Source organism: Trachinotus anak, unplaced genomic scaffold (assembly GCF_046630095.1).
Source record: "Trachinotus anak isolate AG129_WGS33_773 ecotype Australia unplaced genomic scaffold, CSIRO_AGI_Tana_v1 ptg000024l, whole genome shotgun sequence".
Lineage (NCBI taxonomy): Eukaryota > Metazoa > Chordata > Actinopteri > Carangiformes > Carangidae > Trachinotus > Trachinotus anak.
In genome coordinates, this window is record NW_027273875.1 from 4,586,892 (window position 1) to 4,609,609 (window position 22,718).

Genomic DNA, 22,718 nt, shown 5'->3' on the forward strand with positions numbered 1-22,718 from the left:
TCCAACCTGTGGGAGGAAAGCAGAGCACCCAGAGGGAAACCATGCAAATACAGAGAGAATATGCAAACTCCACACAGACAGGACCGGGACTTAAAACTACAGCCCTCTTGTCAAGTCCTACAACCCATTACACTGCTTCAGCAAGGTGCACAAAGTCTCATTTAACAAATGTTAAAGAGACGTTTGATAGATTTTCAAAGAAACTGCTGTTCTAATCTAAACACATGAAGCGAGGCACACAACATACAGAGAAATGCTCTGTTCCAACTCTGGATTTTTATTTATTCATTATTCATTGATCGGGTAATCATTTTACATGACATCAACATTTTCTGCTTTTCTTTACTGCTTTATCTTAACATAATAGTAAATTAAATATCTTTGCCTGTTGGTCGATCAAAACAAAACATTTGATGACGTTACCTTGTGCCTCAGTACAGCATATATTACTGTGAGCTGTTTATTATCAGTCTCTGAATCTGTGGATACATTTAAAGGAGGAGGAGCAGACGTAGAATGTATTTCACAATAGTGTATTGTAGGATTTAGTGATTATGTTGCCTGTGACGTTGCATGAATTTTTGCAATTATTATATTTATTGCTTGTCTAAATGTATCTAAATGAATGGGGACCTTCACTTTCAGTGGCCACAGGGACTTAAGAACTGCATGAATAGAATCACCAGTCAGGCTTTGCTATTGCTACATAGCTAAATGTTAGCATTAACAGCTGTTTACTTATCAGTCTTACTCAGAGCTTCAGCCATCATTCCATTTACAAGACAAGCCAGCTAGCTGGTTAGCGTGCAAACTTAATTAGAAGAAACAATAGTGATAGAAATAGTAGAAAACACAAGAGGGTTGCTTTCCACCGCTGATAAGTAAAGGAATGAAGTTTGATGCTGAACTAAAAACGTTTTTTCTAGATTGGTAAGTAAACAGCTGTTACTGCTAATGTTAGCTATGTAGCAATAATAAAACTTACAAATAGCTCCTTTAAAACGTTTGGTGTTCGGTGACTACGCCCAAAATAAGTTTTAAAATGCTTTTTTTCCATAAGGTTATACCTCTATGCATGTGCAAGGTTTCGCGACACCAACTGTCGTAAACCTCAGCTGCGCACTTGCGTCAGTGCAACAACATGTTTGGCTTGATTTTGGCTGTTATAAAGCAGACGATGGCTGTTTCGCAGGAGGGGTGAGGCGTGTGTCATATAAACACAATCTTTGGCATGAGGGATTATTCTATTCAGGAATCTTCAAGTGCCCTGTCTCTCCCTTTTAATGTCACCATTGCAACTCTCTAACACTTGACTGTAAAGAAAGGAGAATCACTAGTCTTTCCAGCAGTGCCTCACATTGATGTCTCTAAAACAGGCGCCTTAATTAATTTCAACTCTGGAGAGGCCCCATTTTTGGAAGTGCAGTGACCTTCAAAAGTGTGCAGTGTCCTCCTTTTCCTCTTATCGCATTATGGATAGATACTTTTGCAGAAGCCTTCCCAGTCTGCTAATGCTCCAAAGTGCTGGGCGTATTTGTTCACACAAGGTGCCCATAATTCAAATGATGAGTCATATGTTTGTGGCAGATGTACTGAATGCAAAGCAGTGCAGATCACGTTATAGTCCAGAATCCCTACCTGCCTGACCTTGAAAAATGTATTTGAAAGCTCCTGAATAGAGGAGGCAAGTTGAGCCTGTGGGTCACTTGACTGTGAAGCAGCCACACCCAGAGTAATTACGTTATCTGGATCTGAATGAGCACCTGGAGAAAAGGATAAAACACAAGGTCAGAAAGTGTGATTATACTGTAGGATTTCATCGTGGTAAAGACTCCATGATTATCAAACTGGAATTAAATACATTTTAGGTATAATTAATGTAAAAGAATAATAATGTGGTCATGAATTATGGTAGACCTAAATTGCTGTGTGAACCAGTTTTATCAAAATAATGGCTGTGTGGTTAAAAGTGCTAAATCTTAAATACCACCTGGCAAATCTACTGCAGCAGTACTTACTCCTTCAAGTAGTGCTGCAACTGATGATTGTTCTTGTTAAGGATTAATTAGTTAAATATTTGTACAATTACTTGTTTAATCATTTAGTCTTTTAAACATTGCAAAACAGTGAAAAAAAATGCCCACCACCGGAGCCAAAATTGCTTGTTTTCAGCATTCAAGCATTCAGATTTAAGAAGATGAAAGAGTACAACAAGGCCTGATTAATAACTTCAACAGTTTTGATAACTTCTTAATTACTTAAGATTCATTTACTGTCAGTCATCTAATTGCTTAATTGCTTCAGCATTACTTGTTATATCAATGTTCTTATCGAATTTCCATCACATACAGAGAGTATTTCATGTACAGTTGTTAGTTTGTGACCTGAAGGTGGCACAAGAGGAAACTGTGTGTATCCAGAAGGGAAAGGGTTCATCCTCTGCACATTTAACATTTAAAAGAGTTTAATGATGTCAGCGAAGGTCACCAACAGATTAAGGTTGATTCTCTGTGGACTGTGAACATCCACAGCTAATTTAATGAAACCTGCTCAGTGTGATGTATGGCTGCATTATCAGCTCAGCTGTTATTTTATGTTATTTTGCTGATCAATCGATTCATTATTTGTTGAAAAATGCCAATCGCTGGGGCTCCTCGGTGGCTCACCTGGTAGTGTGCATACCATTAAGGCTTAGTCCTAACCTCAGCAGCCCAGAGTTCGAATCTGACCTGTGGCCCTTTGCTGCATTTCATTCCCTCTTTCTCTCCCCAACTTTCCTGTCTCTCTCTCACTGTACCTATCAATAAAGGTGTAAAAAGCCAGAAAAAAAAAAGAAAAATGCCGATCACAATATCCTGGAGCCCACGGTGACGTTATTAAATGTCTTGTTTTGTCTGGTCAACTGTCCAACCCCCCAAATTATTCAGTTTGCTAGAATGTAAGACCAGGGGTGGAAGTATCGAATTACATTTACTCTTGTTACTGTAACAAAGTTGTTTTTTTGTGTACTTGTACAATGTATTTTTAAAAATGTAAAACTTCAAAATATAGTTTATAATATATTAAAAATATATTCATTATTAAAAGTTCTTAGAAGACACAACATTTTTAATTGCACCACAAAAATCTGATGAACATTATACTAATGTGACTTTAGGTGCCTAAAACAGTAAACTTTAGCAAAAATGAAATGACAAAAAATGTCTAGAATTTGGTGTCTTAACATGCTTTTGTATTTTGAAGTCATTTATAACTGAACAAAGCAGGTTCTGTGCTGTGCAGAGCACAAAAGCCAGACTGGAACGTCTCTGAAATGCTGCTCTAAAATACTGAAAGGATTATGTAAGAAATGAGCTGATTTCTATGATTTTAATTACTAAGTAAGTAAGTATTTGAAATTTAATTTAAGTCTGTTAAGTATTATAGGGTCGAGGTTGCATTTATTTAGGCGAGGTTTCACAACAGCTGTTTTCTGTGCCATGGGTGCCACGCCAGTATGTAGGGAGCGGTTCACAATCACCAGCATTTCATCCTCTAAGCAGTTTAATACTCTGTTAAAACAGATGGTCAGGAGATCAAGTCAGCACGCTGAGGCTTGTCCCTTTTGACAGCCTTGAAAGAAATCTTTGACTTCAGTGTGCTGGGCAATGTGATAGAATATCAAGGCAAACGATAAAGGAGTCAGTTACAGAGATTTTCAGGCTCTATTCAGTATTTGAGTGAGCAAATCTTTAAAGGATAAAGCAAGTGATATTCTATATTTCTTTATTGCCAACAAATCCCAAGAAAACACCAACCAACAATGTATTTTCTGTGATGGAAGTACTTCAGTCTTCATACACTGTTCTAGTGCGCGGCAAATCCGCAGCTGAAAATAGTTCACAACAAAGACACTAGTGCTAAAAACTATAGTGGTGGAGCTGGTGCTGGATGTAAGTCCTGTTCATTTTTCCTATAGCCTTTGTCGGGTGAGACACAGTTACAATACTTCTGCAGCTTGATGGACATGAAACGCTCCTGGTGTATTCACCAATACAAAAAATTAACAAGTGTTTGAAAAACATGGGAAAAAGCTGAAGATTACACTCGAGAAAACTATGAACACAATCTACAGCTTAAATCAGTGCAGTTTTAATTTCTAGATCTGTTTTGATGATGGATGAATTCAGCAACTATGGTGCCCTGTTTGGTCTCAATTGTAATAACAAATTGTTTTGAATATGTCAATGCTTTTCTTCATGCCTTTGAGAGGAGTGGCCTCTCCTCCTTGGCAACAGTACTGAAGTCTCATAGTTACTGTAATATTAGACCTGAATTCTCATTAACAAAGTTGAAATAATTTAAAACTGGTGGCCATGATATAAACTTGTGTCTTGTGTTTCTGTGTTCAGGGACTAAAAGGATGTCGTTTAAATAAAGTTTTGAAATGGAAAGACAAAAACACCTCAGGAACCAGTGGCCTCTCAGAGGAACAGGATTTCTAGGGCGGAGTATTCGTGGACAAACATCTGTTCATTTGACTGCATTTTGTATAGTTTGAATAGGGAGCTGATACTGCAGTGGTGGTTCCTAAGTTATGACACTGCTCAAGACGTGGCAGCATTAATGTCTCATTACTCACAGGGACAATATTGTTTATGTGAAATGAAAGGTGCTTCTAGAGAGCTCCCAGTTCAGGTCAGGACGTGCTGTGGCTCTCCTATAGGCTCTCACCAATCCACCAATGATCCAGCTGGTGGATTACATAATACTGCCTTAAGGCCTTGTGCAGAGCAGCACTGGGTCTGCTCAAAAACCTCAGGAGGGAATTACATGCAAGTTCTCCAGTGTTTCTGTGGAGGCTGAGCAAAGGCTGGAGGCTTTTCTGGAAACTTACTACATTTCAACAGATATAGAACCGTTTCAAATACATGACACATGCTTTACAGCTCATTTACCTTGCAGTGTGCCACCTTTAAGTCTCCAGTAGCTGTCATATCGTGCTGAAAGAGTAGACACGCTGCCTATACAACAGTCCCAGATGTACTGTAGGCTGTTATATGAGTTTTGTGGATGTAGAGGGTTTTCTAATTTTATGACAGATTAGACACGCCTCTCTGCAGCCAACACTGTGCACATCAACGTAAGTGGAACACGGCATTGCGAATGCATACAGCAGCACTCTGTGACGTCTGCAGTCACAGTCGCTCCATCATTTCCACACTGTTTGAAGTGCACAGTGTTACATCAGCAGAGCTCACAAAACATCCAGGGGTGCACTTAAGGTAGAACTGCTGAAAGGGCAAAACACCACACTTTTTGTTTGCATCTGCTGGTCTTCAGCAGGACAAAACCAACAATGGAGTGATGCTACCAACAATGATGATGATTCCTCAGTGAGCCGCACTGCTGCACTGGATGACATGTTTCTTCATCACCACAGACTGATACAGCATAAATCTCACCCCTGTGTCACTTGAGGAAGTTTGTTCACAGGTGTGGAATGAGGTCATTGTTCTCACCAGCCATCAAGGACCCTCAGGGGGCAGTAATGAGCAGCATAACAACACCGCAATGAGACACAAAAGTGTGATTTTATTCTTAATTAGAAATGTTTCCAAACAGTATTTTTCAGTTTTGCAAGAGAGTAAACCTAAAGGATGAGGACTAACTGGTTGGCAGGGCAAAGTAGCTTCCTAGAGCTTTTCTGCCTCCCATGCAGTGGATGAGCCAGTCCTGAACGGGGCTATGGGTGGAAGCACAAGCTTGATTTCTACTCCCCCAATTTGCCAACCTCAATCCCCTCCATAGTAATACCTCTGTCTGCTCCATCACTCTTAACACACGGCTGACTGTCCTCCCAAGAAAAACAACAGCTCAAAAATAGCGTGTTTTGGTACAAGTGACAACGCCCTCTAGCAGTGGAAGTAATTATGACTCTTGATTGAAGTAAAATCAAGAATTGAGGAGCCATCATTATAGATAAACAGTCCACAGAGAGAGGAGATAACAGTGGATGGGCGGGTCCGCCAAATGTTTGGCTTCAATGCAGAAGTCTGGTGTTTGTTTTTCTGTTTCAACAGCCAGCGTTTTTTTTTTTTTTTTTTACCATGACCACAATCGTGTCATTTAACCTTAGTGTTTATTATTGTAAACATGCCAAAAAAGTTCCCCTAACCTTAACAAAATACCTATTTTAACCCGAACTATTTCCTTAAACCTCAAGTTTCTTTGTGCCTAAATCTAACCAAACCATTACCATAGTAATGTCACAGCATAAAGCCGATTTATTTTTACAATGATTTTGGAAGGCACTGACAAATGATGAAGTCCTGCTGACATATCATATCAGAAAACACTTATTACCTTCATATCACCCTTGGATTGCATTAGAAAAAATTGTAAAGCACTTTACAGATGACTGACAAGCTGATAATGAGACAACACAAATGTAAACGGTAAAACAATATGAGATTAACACACAGGGGAAATTAACAATCCAAATGTAATACCAAAACCAATGAATACATTTTAAAATGATAACAAAACTAAAACAGAATAGATCATTTTAAAACATGAATGCAATAAAATAAATGATTAAATAAAATAAATAATTGCTGTAAAACATTCTAATGAAAAGCCAGGTTTGAGGTCTCTGTTTAAAGATATCAACACTTTCGCTGTTCTCAGGTCCTCAGGCAGACTGTTCCAGCCACTCAGGGTATAAATATGTGTACGCTGGTCTGACACTCACACTCTCTCTCCACACATTTATTTTTTTTTAATACCAGTTTGTGTGTGGGAAATAGTGTATGCATCGTGAATAGATCTGGTCCCTGCACTGCCGCTGTAAATACTAGAACCACCAAATGTTCCTTAATCCACGGCTGAAAATAGTCCCCCGCAAATACAGCATTCACTCCTATTTGCGGTAACATTTGCTTAAAACCAGAGTGTCCAGCTGTTTTAGAAAATTGTGTAGCGTTTCAATGATTTACATCTTCAGCAAGACGGAATGAGTTTGGGGGTGAGAGTCACAGAGAGTGTAGCAAAGTCAGAGAGGTTTGAAACATGGAGTAACACGTCGTTGGTGTTGCTGACAATAAGAAAAATACAGAAGAACGTCAGCCTTCCCCTTCAATTGGTAAAAAAAACCTGTAATTTCTGTTAAATCTTTATTATTCAGAAACAACACAGTGCTTGACATTTAGATATAGATGTTGGTGCAGTATGGAGAACCAAACAACATAGCAATTTGGAGTAAAATCTAATTATATTAGAATTATATACATTAGTCCATTTCTATCCAAAGGTTTTTATTCTCATTTTGAATTTGAGCACCAAAGCCTGAATGGAAAAGAAAGAACAGACGGTTTTAGCCTTAGTTGAATAGTAAAAAATGTAATAAAGGCTTATTTCCAGCAGTTCAATGCAGCATCAGTGGATTCCTGCCACTCACCATTAGACGCCAGAGAGCCCGGCGACAGACTAAAGCGCCACATGGTGTGTGTGGACTGAGGAGACAAATTAATTCATCAAAGTCATTTGAAAGCCATCTTAAGGGAGAAGCAGCAGTGATTTAAGGGTTACTGGCTCGCTTTGTGTTATGTAATTCTGCTATACCCTCTTGAGAATACTGTGTTCACATAACAGTAGTTGTTAGAAATACACTAAATCAAAGTTTCTTTTTGACCACATCTTGGAAAATATGATAAAACAAATGCTTAATGTGAGGCTGGAAATAGCCAGAGGATTTTCTCTCTGTTCCCAGAAAAGGCTCTGCAGTCTTCCAGGTTTAATAGTGAGGAATGCCTGGTATAAGGGACCGGCGGCCAAAGCAGAACATATCAATAGAGCTGTGTGAGTTCCAGTGGATCTACACTCTCACCTCCACTTGGCACAGAAAAGGTTCAATATTTAGAATAATGAAGTGGGAGCTTGCTCTGTGGGTTTGGCAACAGGACGACTGACACCATTGACTGTCAGTCACTTGCTTCTGTGTTGCTATGGAAACAACCTTGTTGCTCGACTCTGGGGCTAATTCTGTAGAAAAGAACAAGCTTGTAGAAAGCAATGGTAAAAAAAAAAAAAAAAAAATACAGAACAAAAAAAAAAAAGAAAAAACATGGCTGCATGCATGAGTCATCTGCTAACACATACACTCAGAGCTCTCCAGTTTTATCACTGCGAGCAGCCTGTCAAAGCTCCCTGCGTGATTGTAGCTAAACACAGCCACAGCAGAGACCACACGAGAGAACAAAAGCAACACCAGACTGTGTTAAGGGCCATGGGAGACGGCAGTAATCACCGCTGACTCAAGCATACCGACATATTCAGCTCCAAACTTTATCAGCAGTCAAAGCTGTAGCTGGGGTAAATTTTATTCTGAGGTCCACCAGCAGGAGTGGGGATGATGCTGAAACAGAGGCAAAATATTAGAGCTAAAACAAAAGAAATGATTCTGATAATCAATTCAAATTTTATATCGTTACATCTTTGTAAACTGAATATCTTTTGGTTTTGGACTGAAAAAAGACATTTGAAGATGTCACCTTGGCCTTGGAGGGATTTTTTAAAAAAAAGGTGTTTCTACTGTTCTTCCCACCCGATTTTCACACCAGAGTGGGAGAGTACTACAAACACTATTAATGCAGGCCAGTACAACACCTCCCTCCTTGTTGTAGGGGTTTGGGTGTAGTTTAGTTTACGATTAGGAGTAGCAGAGATAACTGGTTGAGGTTAGGGAATGTGTTTGGGCTCAGGTTAACATAAGGGGAAATATCGATCAATTGGGGAAGATACACTGAGAAGATACCTCTGATGCCTGCTAATCATACACTCCAGTTTATTTATGTTGGACAAATAAAATCTGCTCCCCCTGCTCCCCTCTCAGTGTGAACAAAAAATGTGCTCCAGCCAACGAAACTCTTTAAAATGCAAAGTATTTAACAGCACACACACATACATTATTGTTGCTATAAATACACACAGCAGCCAATATTTGTTCTTTATAAATATGTAAAGGTCACAAGTCATATGTGGCATACAAGGGTATGGGCACAATAAGAGAATAACATAATTGTTCAGTTTAATGGGACTCCCAGAGAGGAGTTTATTATATTAATTTTGGGGTCTCCTTTTGTGGTGCTGTTGTACTGGATTATTTGAGCTGCATGTGAGTGTGCACCACATATGTTATTTTCACATTTTCACATTGAGACATGTCTTTCAGGAGATAGGCAGAAGAAAAGCCAAAAGACACACTGTGAAATAAAACAGTGCTGTGTGGAAGGAGCATCCCCTTTGCTTCATTATGAATTAACAAATTTGACGACCAATCTAGCGAGTGCTGGTCATTTATCTAGTGAGTTGCGTTGTTGCAATGTGATGGTGTGAAGTGAGATTAGGCTCCCCTTTAATCCTCCTCCGCTCCACATGACCTCACTGTGATGCACAAGCCACCAGGAGCTGTCATTGGTGCGCTGTGCTTTCTCCTATGTGACCTGCAGCCAATCAGAGCTCCTTAGCTCAGCATCCACCCCCACTAGGCTGCCAGTGGTGGAACGAGTGAGGAGAGAGAGAGAGAGAGAGAGCACTGGGGAAATGTAGTGGGATTCTATGAATGGAAACATGGATGAGAGGACACTGGTGATGAGCAAACCCAAATACTGACAGTTAGACCCTCCCCACCCCTCATGTCTGAGCTCCATCTTCTTTCCTCTCTCTTCCATCTTCTGTCTTTATTTATTCTTTCATCTGTTCTGCACACTCAGTTTTTCCACATCTGTATTCATTTTTATAACATGTATTATAATGTAATAACAGAGGTGGAAAGTAGGTATATTTACTCAAGCATTGTACTTTGAGTTACTTTTGCATTTCCATTTTATGTTACTTTATACTTCCACTCTAATACATTTACAGTGTAAGAGGGAAATATAAATAGTGTATGTTTTACTCCACATTTATCTAGCATGATAGATATAGTTACTACTTTCTTACAGATTAAGATATTGCATTGAAAAACATATACTGTCCTTATAAAATACACGAATTATTATAGATTAAAGCCTTCCCTAAGAATATAAAATTAAATAAGATTGAAGATTGAAAATGACAGTTAAGCTACAGTGCTGTCCGAGATCTGAAGAAACAGTCTCAAATGAGGCTAAATACAATCTAGTGGCAAATAGAAATGTTTTGAGCCCTGGTTAAAAAGAACTGAGAGTTGTAGCATTCCTTAAGTTTTCTGAGAGGTTGTCCCACATACGTGGTGCATAAAAACTGAATGCGGCGTCTCTATGTTTAGTTTTGACTTTGGGAACAGTAAGCGGACTTGTCCCAGATGATCTGAGAGGTCTGGACAGTTCCTAACAGGAGATCAGAAGTGTACTTTGGCCCTAAACCTAAGGGGTAGATTAAAGCAATACTCACGTACCCATCCTGTGTCTACACTGAAATAGTTTGTTCACAGTGACTGAGGAAATCCCTTCCTAATGTGCCTCCAGTATATGAGATGGGGAAATGAATTTGAGGCTTTCTCTGCATTCAGATCGCAGGGTCGCTCTGTGATGTGACACTTCAGTGCATGCAGATTTGTTACATAATTTGTCTTGACAGAGCCCTTTCAGAAGTAGAACAAGATCTTTCACCAATACAGCTGCCACATTTTCAAGGAGACGTTTACATGGGAGGTTACTATGGTTACTGCTTTATGGGGGCATGCTTTAACTACTCTGTTCCTGATGCTTATAGCCCTTGACCCAGTTCAAGAACAAAATCAAGGACCTGATGAAAAAATAGTTTCTAAGGGAGGAGAGGAATTGCAAGACTGGATACACATATTCCTCGTTCAGATAACCCTCAATAATGACTCTGAATGAAAACCAAAAAACATCAGAATAAGAGTAACCCTAACATACTACTGCAAGTCCACCTTTAAAATCACTGAACTGTAGACTTCCAACCAACTACAACACACAACAAAATGCACTTAAATAAATCAGAAAAAACAAGTAACAACCAACCACTTGACCGTTTGCGATCTGTGTACCAGCAGTGCTTGCAAATTTTTGTAAAAACTGGCCTGACCTCATTTCCAGGGAGGAAAAGGTCTGTATTCAACCTTCTCAATCATTTTTTTTTTTTTTTTTAGATAGATCAAGAAGCAGACACTGTCCTTTCCCTTCCTATAAAGAGCCTCTGTGTTGCATTTGCAGTCCAGTCTGTTGTAAAAGTGGACTTCTGTTCAAGAACATCTCCTTGGTTGCTGTTGCCACAGTGCATCATGTAGCAGTCGACCAGGTCTCTGTGCTCTGCATCCTATCCACCACTGACACACCCCACAACCACAGCATCATCTGAAAACCTCTGCAGATGACAGGACTGGAGGAGTTGTACTGACCGTCAGAGGTGTACAGGTTGAAGAGGAAAGGTGTGAGGAGATTGTCCCTTGTGGTGCTAAACAACTGTTCAGACACACATCCCTGCAGCTGCACAAACTGTGGCTTGTCTGTGTGCCAGGCAGTCTGTAAACCAGGAGGTTGTGGAGGCGTCTACCTGTGTCTTCTGGAGCTTCTCTCTCAGCAGGACGAGCTGGACTGTGTGAAAGGCACTAGAGAAATCTAGAGAAATTATTCTCACAGTACTGCCTGCTTTGTCCAGGTGAGAAAGGGCTCAGTGAAGCAGGTAGATGGCGGCGCTGTTGACTCCAACCTGAGAGCGACAGGCAAAGTGCAGTGAGTCCAGAGAGGTGTCACCTGAAGTCTGAAATGGGCCAGGACCAGTCTCTCCAGGACTTTTGCAATGTGGAATGTGAAGGAAACTGGTCTGTGTCATTGAGGACAGATGGAGATGACTTCTGAAGCACTTCTTTTGTATTTCTCTTACTTGAAGGTTAACATCCACAGTGAGGTAACATGTAGGTGTTTCAAATGTGATCAAATGTCACAACTAGATTGCATATTAATACCAGTAAATTTGGTCTTACTGTTCATCACTAACTGACTCTTTATTGTTGAAATGTGCAGAAATTAGGTCTGCCATAATGCGGAGAAAATACGTCAAGTTGGATATATCTGGATATATTCTGTCCAGTGTCAGGATGGAAATGAGTAATTCGTTTAACTATTTCTGTGAGATGATCGTCAGTGAAGTTATTTGTAGTTTCTGTTGTTGCCATGGAGAGAGAAATGGTCCCTTCTGTGTTTTAACTTTTTTTAACACTCAGATGTATTGGCAGAGCAGAGACAAAGAAGAGAGGCAAATTATAACTATAGATTTAAAAAGTGAACTACAGTTTATTGTTCTTTGTTGCTGATGTTAGTAAAAGCAAAGGAAGGTTATACACATGGCACGTTTCATTCCAAGGAAAATATAGTGTGCTTCACAGGAAAAACTCAGACCATTAGCAGTATGTGCACATGTTTACATGGTGTGTTAGGAAATGCAGTTAAAATATAATACAAATAGCACAAAAAAGTAATCATATGTGTAGGATTCTTTTTTTTTACCCTGTGTTGTGTGTATGTTGTGCTAATTTGAATTTGTGTATTAAAAAATCTTTTAAAATCCTATTTGAATTCAGCAGAGACTTTTATTTTGAAGCGTACAGAATCAAACTTATTTTTCCTGTGCTTCCTAAAATGCTATTTTTTTATAGGATAATAAATATGTTTCCAACAATGGCCTTTGTCTTAACAGAAAGTTTAGCGATTGTTTTATTTTATGAACTTGCACTTTATAGTTTCACATCCTCTTTTTATTCTTTTTATACTGGATTTTTCTCTGGGAAGAGGAAAACAGAGAGAATTTATGCAACTGAGGTCCTGTTAATGTTTCTCTACAATTGCACTGAAGTTATAATGATGTCATTCAATAAAGTGCTGCACAAGTAGCACACCTCCTCTTGCTCATTATACAACACAATGCACAAAGGGTTAGACCCACTGTACCTGGACCATAAAAACCAAAAGTAATTTCACCAAATTTTTTTTATTTCAAATCCTTGTAATCCTTAGAAATTAACCAGCTTTTGGTTTTTCATTGATTAAACCCATGTAATTTAGCATAAAAGCCACAGAGGTGCTTTCACACTTAATGCGCCACATTTAATTGTAGAATAAGTCCCTGTGTTGTACTCAGCCAACCCCAGTTCATTCATTTGGATAAATTAAACTGTTTCAAGTGTGCAGCATCTCACTATCTAGTATGTTATTGTTGCACTGTACGTCTTTGAATATGTCTTTGAGGATTCAGATGCCACACAGCTACATTTTAAATTAATATGGCCTAGCATGATCTACATGTATGGTTGTATGAATCAAAATATTACCAAAAAAAACCAGAAAGATTGTATCATATTCAGCAGGTGAATCTTTTAGCATTGTACATGTATAAAGAATAATGGATTGGATAGGCTGCAGATCATCAGATCACATTTGTCCAGGACAGACAGGAATACATAATTTGATTGATTTTTAATTATACTTTTCTACAGCACTGAAGTAAGCTTTGGCCCTCACTTCTGAATTAAGAAGCCATTAAGCTAACATCAGCTCAGTTCAGGGTTAACTTAATTTGAGTGGGATGAAGAGCATCCAGAAGTTGGGTTACCATGGTTACCTGCATCTGGAGGTGGCCTAGTTATCTTAGTGACTCATGTACAGCAGGACTTCAGTCCTTCAAATGACCCACTCTTCCTCCTCCTCCCCCTCTTTCTTCCTACCGCACCTTAACCTTTAGAGGAGACACACCTCCTCTGGCACCGAGGCACACACAGCTCTGGCCAGATGTAGTGATCTCACTACATCTACTACAATACACTCAAACAGAGCTGTTACATCATTTTAACATTTGTCAAGGCAAATACTCCTGCTTAAAAACCTGATCATATATCTGCTGATATGCTGATATTCATTTTTACCCATGGTGACAGTATTGCTATAGGCGATGTTCAGTTGTTCAGTCCAGACTGAAATAGCTCAACAACTACTGGATGGATGGCCATGAAATTTTGTACAGATATCCAGGTCTCCAGAAGATAAAGCCCACTCACTCTGGGGATCCTCCAATTTCTAATGTAGTACCACCAGGGGGTCAAAGGTCATGGTTCCCATATGATGTATCCTAATGGCTGTCTTACACGTTCAAGTCTCCCTCAGGAAGAATTGTAATAACATTGGTGACCGCCTGACTTTTCATCTAGTGCCATCATAAGGTCAAAAGCCAAATACCTTTTTGTTTATATAAGAATACAAAACCATGAGTTTGGTGTTTGTTCCATCCAGCTTGTTGATAATGTAGAACTATAGTTTCTCTATACACAGAAGACACTGTTGATCTCCACAGCAGATTATTGTAACATGATTTTCATTTCTGACCCATTCATAACTGTGCTGTCTCTCCTCACCACAGTAACTGTCCATGCTCCCTGGCTGCAGCCCTGGCCAGAGCCACAGCAGACAGCATCCTGCGGACTGACCTCTCCATCCACCACCTTATTAAGAATGTAGAAGATGGAGCTGACCCATTACCACGTGAGTGCTCGGGGTGGGCCCATGAGGCTGTGCACTCTCTCTCTCTCCTACACACACACTTGCATACACACACACACGCAGAGGTACAGACAAATTAGGTCTCTCTCTCACTTTATTCCCCCCCACCACCACCACCACACACACACACACACACACACACACACAGGCATGTAACCACCAGGGCTTTGTCCCAGTTCTCCCCCGCAAAGCTGCATTAAATGGTATTTGACCACAAGAGGGCAGAAAGCATACTCGCCATAAACCAGGAAGAATTATATCACCATGGGGCAATGGAGTTTCATTAAAATCATAAGCTTTGTCTGATCATATTTTCATCACAGTGGTAGTATAATATCAGAATCATCAACTGCATCAACTATACTAAACATTAAATGGATATAGACTGAAATTACATTCAGCAGTCATCTTTTAAAGCTGTACTAATCTGTATTTTTATATTAACAATCGATCAAAGGATTATGTGTAATCTGAAAGAGGTCACTCATAGTGATGAACTGTTGTTTAACTCTGTCCCACATGCTGGAAATACCCACAAGATCACAGAATGTGTATTAATCCACTGCTGCCAACAAATGTTGTATTTACTCCTGTTTGAGATATGTTTGCCAAAAACTACAGTGGCCTGATGTTTTTTTTTCACAAATGAATTTGGCACATGTCTATAAAGATTTATGTCTTCAGTTGTAATCAATGAGCTTTGGGCTGAGTGCCACAGACAGAGAAAGGACATCAGGAAGTACTGACAGACTAATTCATTGTTGGCTTTGGTCTTTTCTTGGGATTTGCAACAATAACAAAAATACACAATGTGTCTTATCCTTAAAGATCAGTCAAATTCAGGGGATATAACTCTCCACAGCGTTTTATAAATTATAACTTAATCCTATTGAATATTGGTTGTTTTTGGCTACATTTTGCCAACTTTTTGTCAATTGATTTTTGTCATCATTTTGCAGCTTTTAAACTGTCCTTACCCCACATGCATGGCATGCTTTTTTTCTCCACAAGTCTGACTTTGTCAATTTAATGAAGTATAAAGCAGCCAGGAACCTGAAAAATACACGAAAAATGACCCAGGAACCAAAAGAAATTATCACTCTAAATATTATTATGGAACAGGTAAAATATGTGAGGAATAAAGCTATAATGCAGTCCTTTTACATGTTTAATGTATTTTATCCCAACTTGTTTTTGTGGCTTTTTTAAAATTGAAAAGTGTATGCCTATGAATTTGCGAAAGTATTAATAATTCAGTTTTAAAATTTCATGGTCTACAGATATAAATCATATATTGTGCATGCAGTGTTTTCATCTGGTTCACTGAGCTTGTCTCTACATGATGTATAAATAGTTATGTCACTGTGAATAGAATATTTACTTGACTACACTTCATCAGTAGCTGAAAATGTAACAGAAAACCATTTATTATTCACCATTTCACAAAGATTTTCACCTGGTTGTGTGACATGTTTTAATTTTGACTGACTTGCATTGTAGCTCAAACTGTTCCACACCGTGTGCCTTCTCAAAATTGAATCTTCTTGTGTTGTATAGCAGCCAATCATATCTTGTTTGATGCTGCTTCGCTGCACTCTGCTGTTTTTTTTTCCTTCAGCTGTTTGCAAGGTGTTATGGGTAGCCTTTGATGCCAGATGCAGTGCTGAAATATCTCCATTTGGTGCATGAGTGGAGAGGGGCTGAACAGCCAGTTCACAGTGAGGTTCAGTATTGGGACAGTGTTTGACATGTATGTACTTTTAGAAGGTGGAGGGTTGAGAGTGAAGGGAGGAAATGGGACTTATAGCTCTGTGTGTCTCTCTCTCTCTCTATCTCACCGACACTTGACTGGAGTGAGAGTGAGAGACAAGACAACAGCTAAGACAGGATAGACTATTATACCTGCAGCTAACATTAGTAGGTCAAGCCCATGCACTTACAGTCTGTGTCTTGGTTATAACTGAGAGCTGCAATCTTGACGGCACCTCTGGGCCCAGCTCAGCTCCACTCACTTCTGTAACCCAGTGCAATATCTCAATGAGGGTTTCTTTCATCTGTCTTTCTGAAAATGTATAACACATCCTTGGGGCTTTTACTATCCACAACGGCATAATTTCCACTGGGGATGGGGACTTTTCACAGTTCGATTTTTGACACAGCAGAAAAATTAATCGAGAACTTTTACAGTTTTAGTTGGCACACTTGTCTGAGTTGTCTTTAAATTCTTATAGTGAACTCACAGCAGTGAAAGTCTAGGTGACAGTAAATTGCTTTTTTTGCCTGCTGCAACATATACATATCTGCTATGTTAGTCAACTGGCCTGTGCTCTCCTTTGAGTTAAATTAGAAGCCAAAGGGGAGAAATTTATATTTTATACTTTTCATGATGCTGTCTCAGTTTTGCATTAACTTTGATGGAATACCATCCAGACATTCATCTTCAAAGATGGTGATGTTGTTTCAATACAGCTGATCAAATCTTGCATAAGGCAGTAACGTCAACATTGTATCATAGGCAGAGCAGGTGGCCACAGACTCTGAACAACAACTGAGCGACCAAACAAACATTCACCGGCGAAAAGTGCACTGCTAACATCGGCCTGCAGGCTTGATATCTAATTAGCTGCTCAGCTGATATTAAGCAGCATGCAAACTTACCACAAAATGCTTTTCTCTGTTTTATATCATTGTAAACTGAAAATACCCCTTTGAGGTCATTAACCATCTCTTTGAGGTCATTTTGTGTCTCTTTGTAGTCATTTAACTAACTTTGCAACAAGAAATATTAACAATAACTTTAACCATAGACTCTGACCTGAGGGCCTCTGGGCCTGTGCCCTGTAGGCCTCTTTAGTAATCCAATCCTATGAATGAATATTTTGGGTTTTAGACTATTGGCTGGACAAAACAGTCCCCTTGGGCTCTGAGAAATTGTGGTGAACATTTTTCTCATTTTCTGTAACACTTAACACCAACGATTAATTGATTGACAAAGAAAATAATCAGCAGACTAGTGTAAATAATCATTATTTACAGCCCTATAAAAATATCTCTCTTTAGATGGAATAAATAAGCAGACAGTGAAATGATCATTGCTTCACCAGTTAATCGTCACGTGCTATTTCGAGGGTGGGACTTTGTAGCTATGGACAGGCGAAACACAGAAGTAGTGTATTAGTTATGTGGTGGACGTACAAAAAGTGGATTATACTGCAAGAGTGGTTAGTATATGGTCAATAAAGAGGCATGTCTAATTCTTTGTGTGTGTGTTTAGAGATGGAGTCTGTGAAGCTGGCCCGGACGGTGTTTAACAGACTGTTTGAGATGTGCTGCCTCTGGATGAAGGAGATTCCGTTCCGGCGCCGTCCACAGCCATACTACGAAACTTCCATCCACGCCATCAAGAACATGAGGCGTAAGATGGAGGACAAGCATGTCATCATCCCGGACTTCAACACACTCTTCAATGTTCAGGTAGACACAACTTCCCCACACCTCATGCCATGCAAAAGCAGGTCATTATCAGACCACGGTGAGACCACTGTAGATATCTATCTATCTTTCTGATGGTTTCTCAGATTCTGATTCAGGTAGTGTTTTGGTAACGATAACAATAACAACTGGAACAAAAGCAAAAAGGTTTCAGTGCTTGGTGGTGTCATGATGTTTCATCTTGGCTATCATCTGCTCTCATTCAGTATTATTTACATCTGTCTTTGTGGAAAAAACGAAATATGTTTTTGGGATCTACAGTCCATATTCTAAGACAAAACTCAAATCACTACAGCTATAAGAAGCTGTAAGGTGTCAAAGTTGCAGTAGCAGCTGTAGTGGTGCAAGTACTTGCATCATCATAACGTGGTTTCAGCCATATCCATAAAACTAACCATCACCCTCTTCTAAAGTAAGTTTTCTGAAGATTTTTCTGATCATAATTCCCTAAGTCTTACAACTGTGGGCCAATTTCACATTTTTGCTAAATATGGAAATTGTTTAGGATTATGAAAGAAATTGTTTACATGGCAGCTCCCATGTAATTTCTGTTCGATTGTCCATGTGTCCTGACCCCAGTGTACTTACCTGAAGGTCTAGTTATATTTATATTTGTATTTGGTGAGAGGTAAAACTTATTGTACATAGATAAAACTGGAGGTTAGTGGGGTGCTTTTGTAATTCACTTTCCTATTATCAGCATATCAATGCATTAAAGTCACCATTGTACAATCAGCAACTATTATGCTAGTTGTAAGGCAATGAGCTGTTAAATTTGCATTGTTCTCTTCACTGTGTCCACTAACTGATATGTCTTGTCTCTCAGGATCAGGAAGAACAGGCTTTCTTTGCTGTGTTTGACGGTCATGGTGGTGTGGACGCTGCCATTTATGCTGCCAATCACCTCCACGTCAACTTAGTTCGTCAGGAATCCTTCAGCCAGGACCCCAGCGATGCACTCTGCAGGGCCTTCAAACTCACTGATGAACGTTTTGTGAGGAAGGCCTCACGAGAGGTAACGACATCTGCAAAGAGCCAAACCTCTTTAATATTATTAAGCAATGCAGTACTCACCCAGTGTAAGCCTGTGGATGATGCACAGTAATAATCTATCATGGTAACTGTATTGCATGTCTTTTCTTACTTCTGTCTCTCCTACTGTTCCTGTTATCACTACTAGTACTACTACTACTACATGTACTACCACAGATATCAACAGCAACATTTTCCAGCTATGCCTGGGAGATCACAATGTGTTCCCAGGACAGATGAGTTATATAATATACAGCGTGTTCTGGGTCTACCTTAAGGTCTTCTATCAGTTGGATTTGCCTGTCTGAGCTCCTTACTTTATCTCTAAGAATGAGTCCAGCCACCCAACAGAGAAAACTCATTTCGGTCACTTGTGTTTACAAAATCATTCTTTTGGACACTGCCCAAAGCTAATGACCACAGGTAAGGGTTGGAACATAGATAGTAAATCGAAAGCTATGCCTTCTGGCTGAGCTTCCATTTCACCACAACAGTCTGGACCAACAAATGCATTACTGCTGATACTGCACTAATCTCCCTGTCAGTCACATATTCCATTCACCATGTTGTCATGTCATCCTCAGTCATGAACAAGACCAAGAGATCTTAATCTCCTTTGGGCAGGAGTTGGGGCAGCAACTCACTCCTAACCTTAAGGGAGCAATTCACTGTTTTCTGGCAGAGAACCAGACTTGGAAGTGCTGACTCTCATCTTAGATGCTTATACTCAGCTGCAAACCACCCAGTGCATACCAGAGGTCATGGTCTGATGAATCACAAGCAAAAAGCAGCAAGGCGATTCTGAGGTCCCCAAAGTGGTCACTTCCCTCCCCCTGGCTGTGCCTTAAGATCCTCTTAAGATCTATGAAAATGCCAGATAAGTAACAAGGAAAAGCCCTGGCAGAGGCCAACACCAACTGGGAATTTGGTCGAGATCCTGCCAAGAATATGGATATAGCTCCCACTCCTGTTATTTAATGGCCACCTTGCTAGGTACAAGGTGTGGAGCTTCTAGACTACCTCAGAGACATCTGCCAGAGATATAAGTAAGGCTTCCCCAGGTTTAAACTCTGCCTCCTCCTCAGAGAACACATTGGTCAGATTCATAGTTCAGCAGTTCTCCTCCCCTGCTGAACACAGCCTGGGACACTGCTTTCCCTTCCTACGTCATTTGATGGTTTGCCAGAACTTCCTTGAGGTCAACTAAAAGTTCTGCTCAATTGCTTCCCCAAAACGGTTTTTATCTACAACCATCATGTCCGTAGCCATAGTGGTCTGCTGGTACCCATTTGCAGCTCCAGGAGACCTCTGTGCCAACCAAGCCCAAAAGACCTCCTTCTTCAGCTTGATGACTTTCTTCCCCCATGGTTCTCAGGTTGCTGCACGACAGGCACCAACAACATTCTGACTGCAACTCAGAGTAACTGGCTTTGAACATGGCCCACTGGGATTACATGTCCCTGACCTCCTACGGGATGCATAAGAAGTTCTTTTGGAGGTGGAGGTGAAAGACCTTGCAGACTGGGGCCTCAGCCAGGTCCCAGTTCACCCTCACTACACATTTGGGTTTACTAGGACTTTCCAGCAGTCTCCTGGACCAAATAATCCAACTCACCACCAGATGATGATAGTTGATTACTCCAGTCCTCCCCACTGAGAGTCCAAGACCTGAACATAAGACCACAAAGTTAGAGCTAAGGTGTTCTGGTACCAAATATACTTATGAACCAGCTTGAACATGGTGTTTGTTAGTGCTAATCCATGACTAGCACAGAAGTAAAACAACAAAGCACTAATTGGGTTCAGAATGGGCAGGCTGTTCCTCCCAATCAACCCCCTCCGGGTTTCTCTCGCATCTAGCATATTCACACTTTTTCTGCCTGCCACATTATTAAAGATTAAGTTGCAGATTGAATGACTAGAAGAAATCTTTGATTAGTTGTGATACATTTTCTGCTTGTTTTTTAGTAAACTGATGACCCTGATCCAGCAAAACAGGGACACCATTCCTGTATGAAGTAGTGGTGGTGCAGCTGCTGCTTGCTGTGAGCTGGATACTGTAGCATTCCTCTGTTTTTTGCAGAACCTGCGTTGTGGCACAACAGGTGTGGTGACGTTTCTGCGGGGCCAGACATTGTATGTGGCTTGGCTGGGAGACTCCCAGGTCATCCTTGTCAGGAGAGGACAGGTTGTGGAGCTGATGAAACCACATAAACCGGACAGAGAGGTAACCAGTTACACATGCACATCTTCACACACCATTGGGCTTAAATCTAGGTCTGTATACTTGATTAAGATCAAGAACCATAATTGGAAGTGGTGAATCTTGGTGGACTGGTAGATTTTGAGACACTATACTGTATATCTATCATTCATTTTCATATTTACAAAATTAACAGCATGTATTTGCACAGAAATTTGTATTGCATTTTATCTCAATCCAATACAGCAGCAACACAAATACAGGCACAAAATTACAATAGAGTTGAATTAACAGATTTATGGTACAACAAAATCCAGGTACTTCCCCTGCACATCAAGTTGTTCATCATTTTTGAACATTGAAAGGATTTCCCCATTCCTATCCCAAAGTATCCAATTAAATTTTAAATATTTTCTGTAAATTAAGCAACAGACTTGTATTTCTGGCCAGCATAGTTTTAAACAGCATAAACTTATACCAAGAATAATCACAAACTTCTGTTGTTTCTAAATTAAAACAATCTGATTTCTTTAAATGCAGTTGTCATTTCAGGCCTCCCAAGGTCATTTTTTTAAAAACAGTGATATGATGCTCTTAAAGCAAAAGTTTAACATTTTTTGTAATACACTTATTCACTTTTTGATCAAAGAGTCAGATGAAAGGATTGATACAAATCTCATATCTGTGTTGTTTTATATGACACTACAGCCAGCAGCCAGCTGGCTTAACTTAACACAAAACTGTAAACAGAGAAAAACAGATAGCCTGACATTGAGATGGTATCTGTATCAATCTTCTTATCTGACTCTCCAGAGATGCCAGAGAGTATTTTTCCCAAAATGTTGAACTGTTCCTTGAAAGTTAATTATTAATTATAATTAATTAATAATTATAATAATTAATGTCTATTATGGTACAAAAAACGATTGTAACACCAAACTCCCTCCAAAAATTAATAAATTAAATATCAATGAATAAATTCATGGAATTTTTCGAGAAACATTCAATATCAAAACAGTCTGACACAACTTTTTTCTACTGCATTCATGGAACAACATGGCATACCATCCCTCATCATTTTGTCATGGCATGTTTCCCAACCTTTTGAGCGTTTGCTTTACACTTTCAGTTAAAAATCTGTAGTGTCATCTACCCAGATACACCACCTGTATTAAGGTATTGTCGTAAGAGTGTGATTAGGTGGAATGTCACTATAAGTGTATAACAGAGTCAGGTAACCTATTGTTGCAGGAAATGCTAGAATCAGGTTGTTGTAAACCATGTGATCGATGTCATCGCCTTTACAACCAACCGCTAAAGCTGTTGGTGTCTCCCCGCAGGATGAGAAGCAGAGGATCGAGGCTCTGGGAGGCTGTGTGATCTGGTTTGGCACATGGAGGGTCAATGGCAGTCTGTCTGTATCCAGAGCAATAGGTAAACTACGAGTTCAGTCACAC

General features: G+C 39.7%; 1 protein-coding gene across 1 annotated transcript in view; it reads left to right on the forward strand.

Annotated features, from left to right (window-relative positions):
- The window catches only part of ppm1e (protein phosphatase, Mg2+/Mn2+ dependent, 1E), a 46,602-nt gene that overhangs the window by 14,507 nt on the left and 9,377 nt on the right, over positions 1-22,718 (forward strand). Inside the window, exons 3-7 of the mRNA XM_071460527.1 lie at positions 14,395-14,516; positions 17,809-18,008; positions 18,853-19,041; positions 21,142-21,285; positions 22,602-22,695. Coding sequence (XP_071316628.1) covers positions 14,395-14,516; positions 17,809-18,008; positions 18,853-19,041; positions 21,142-21,285; positions 22,602-22,695 — 749 coding nt within the window. The remainder of the gene's footprint in view (positions 1-14,394; positions 14,517-17,808; positions 18,009-18,852; positions 19,042-21,141; positions 21,286-22,601; positions 22,696-22,718) is intronic.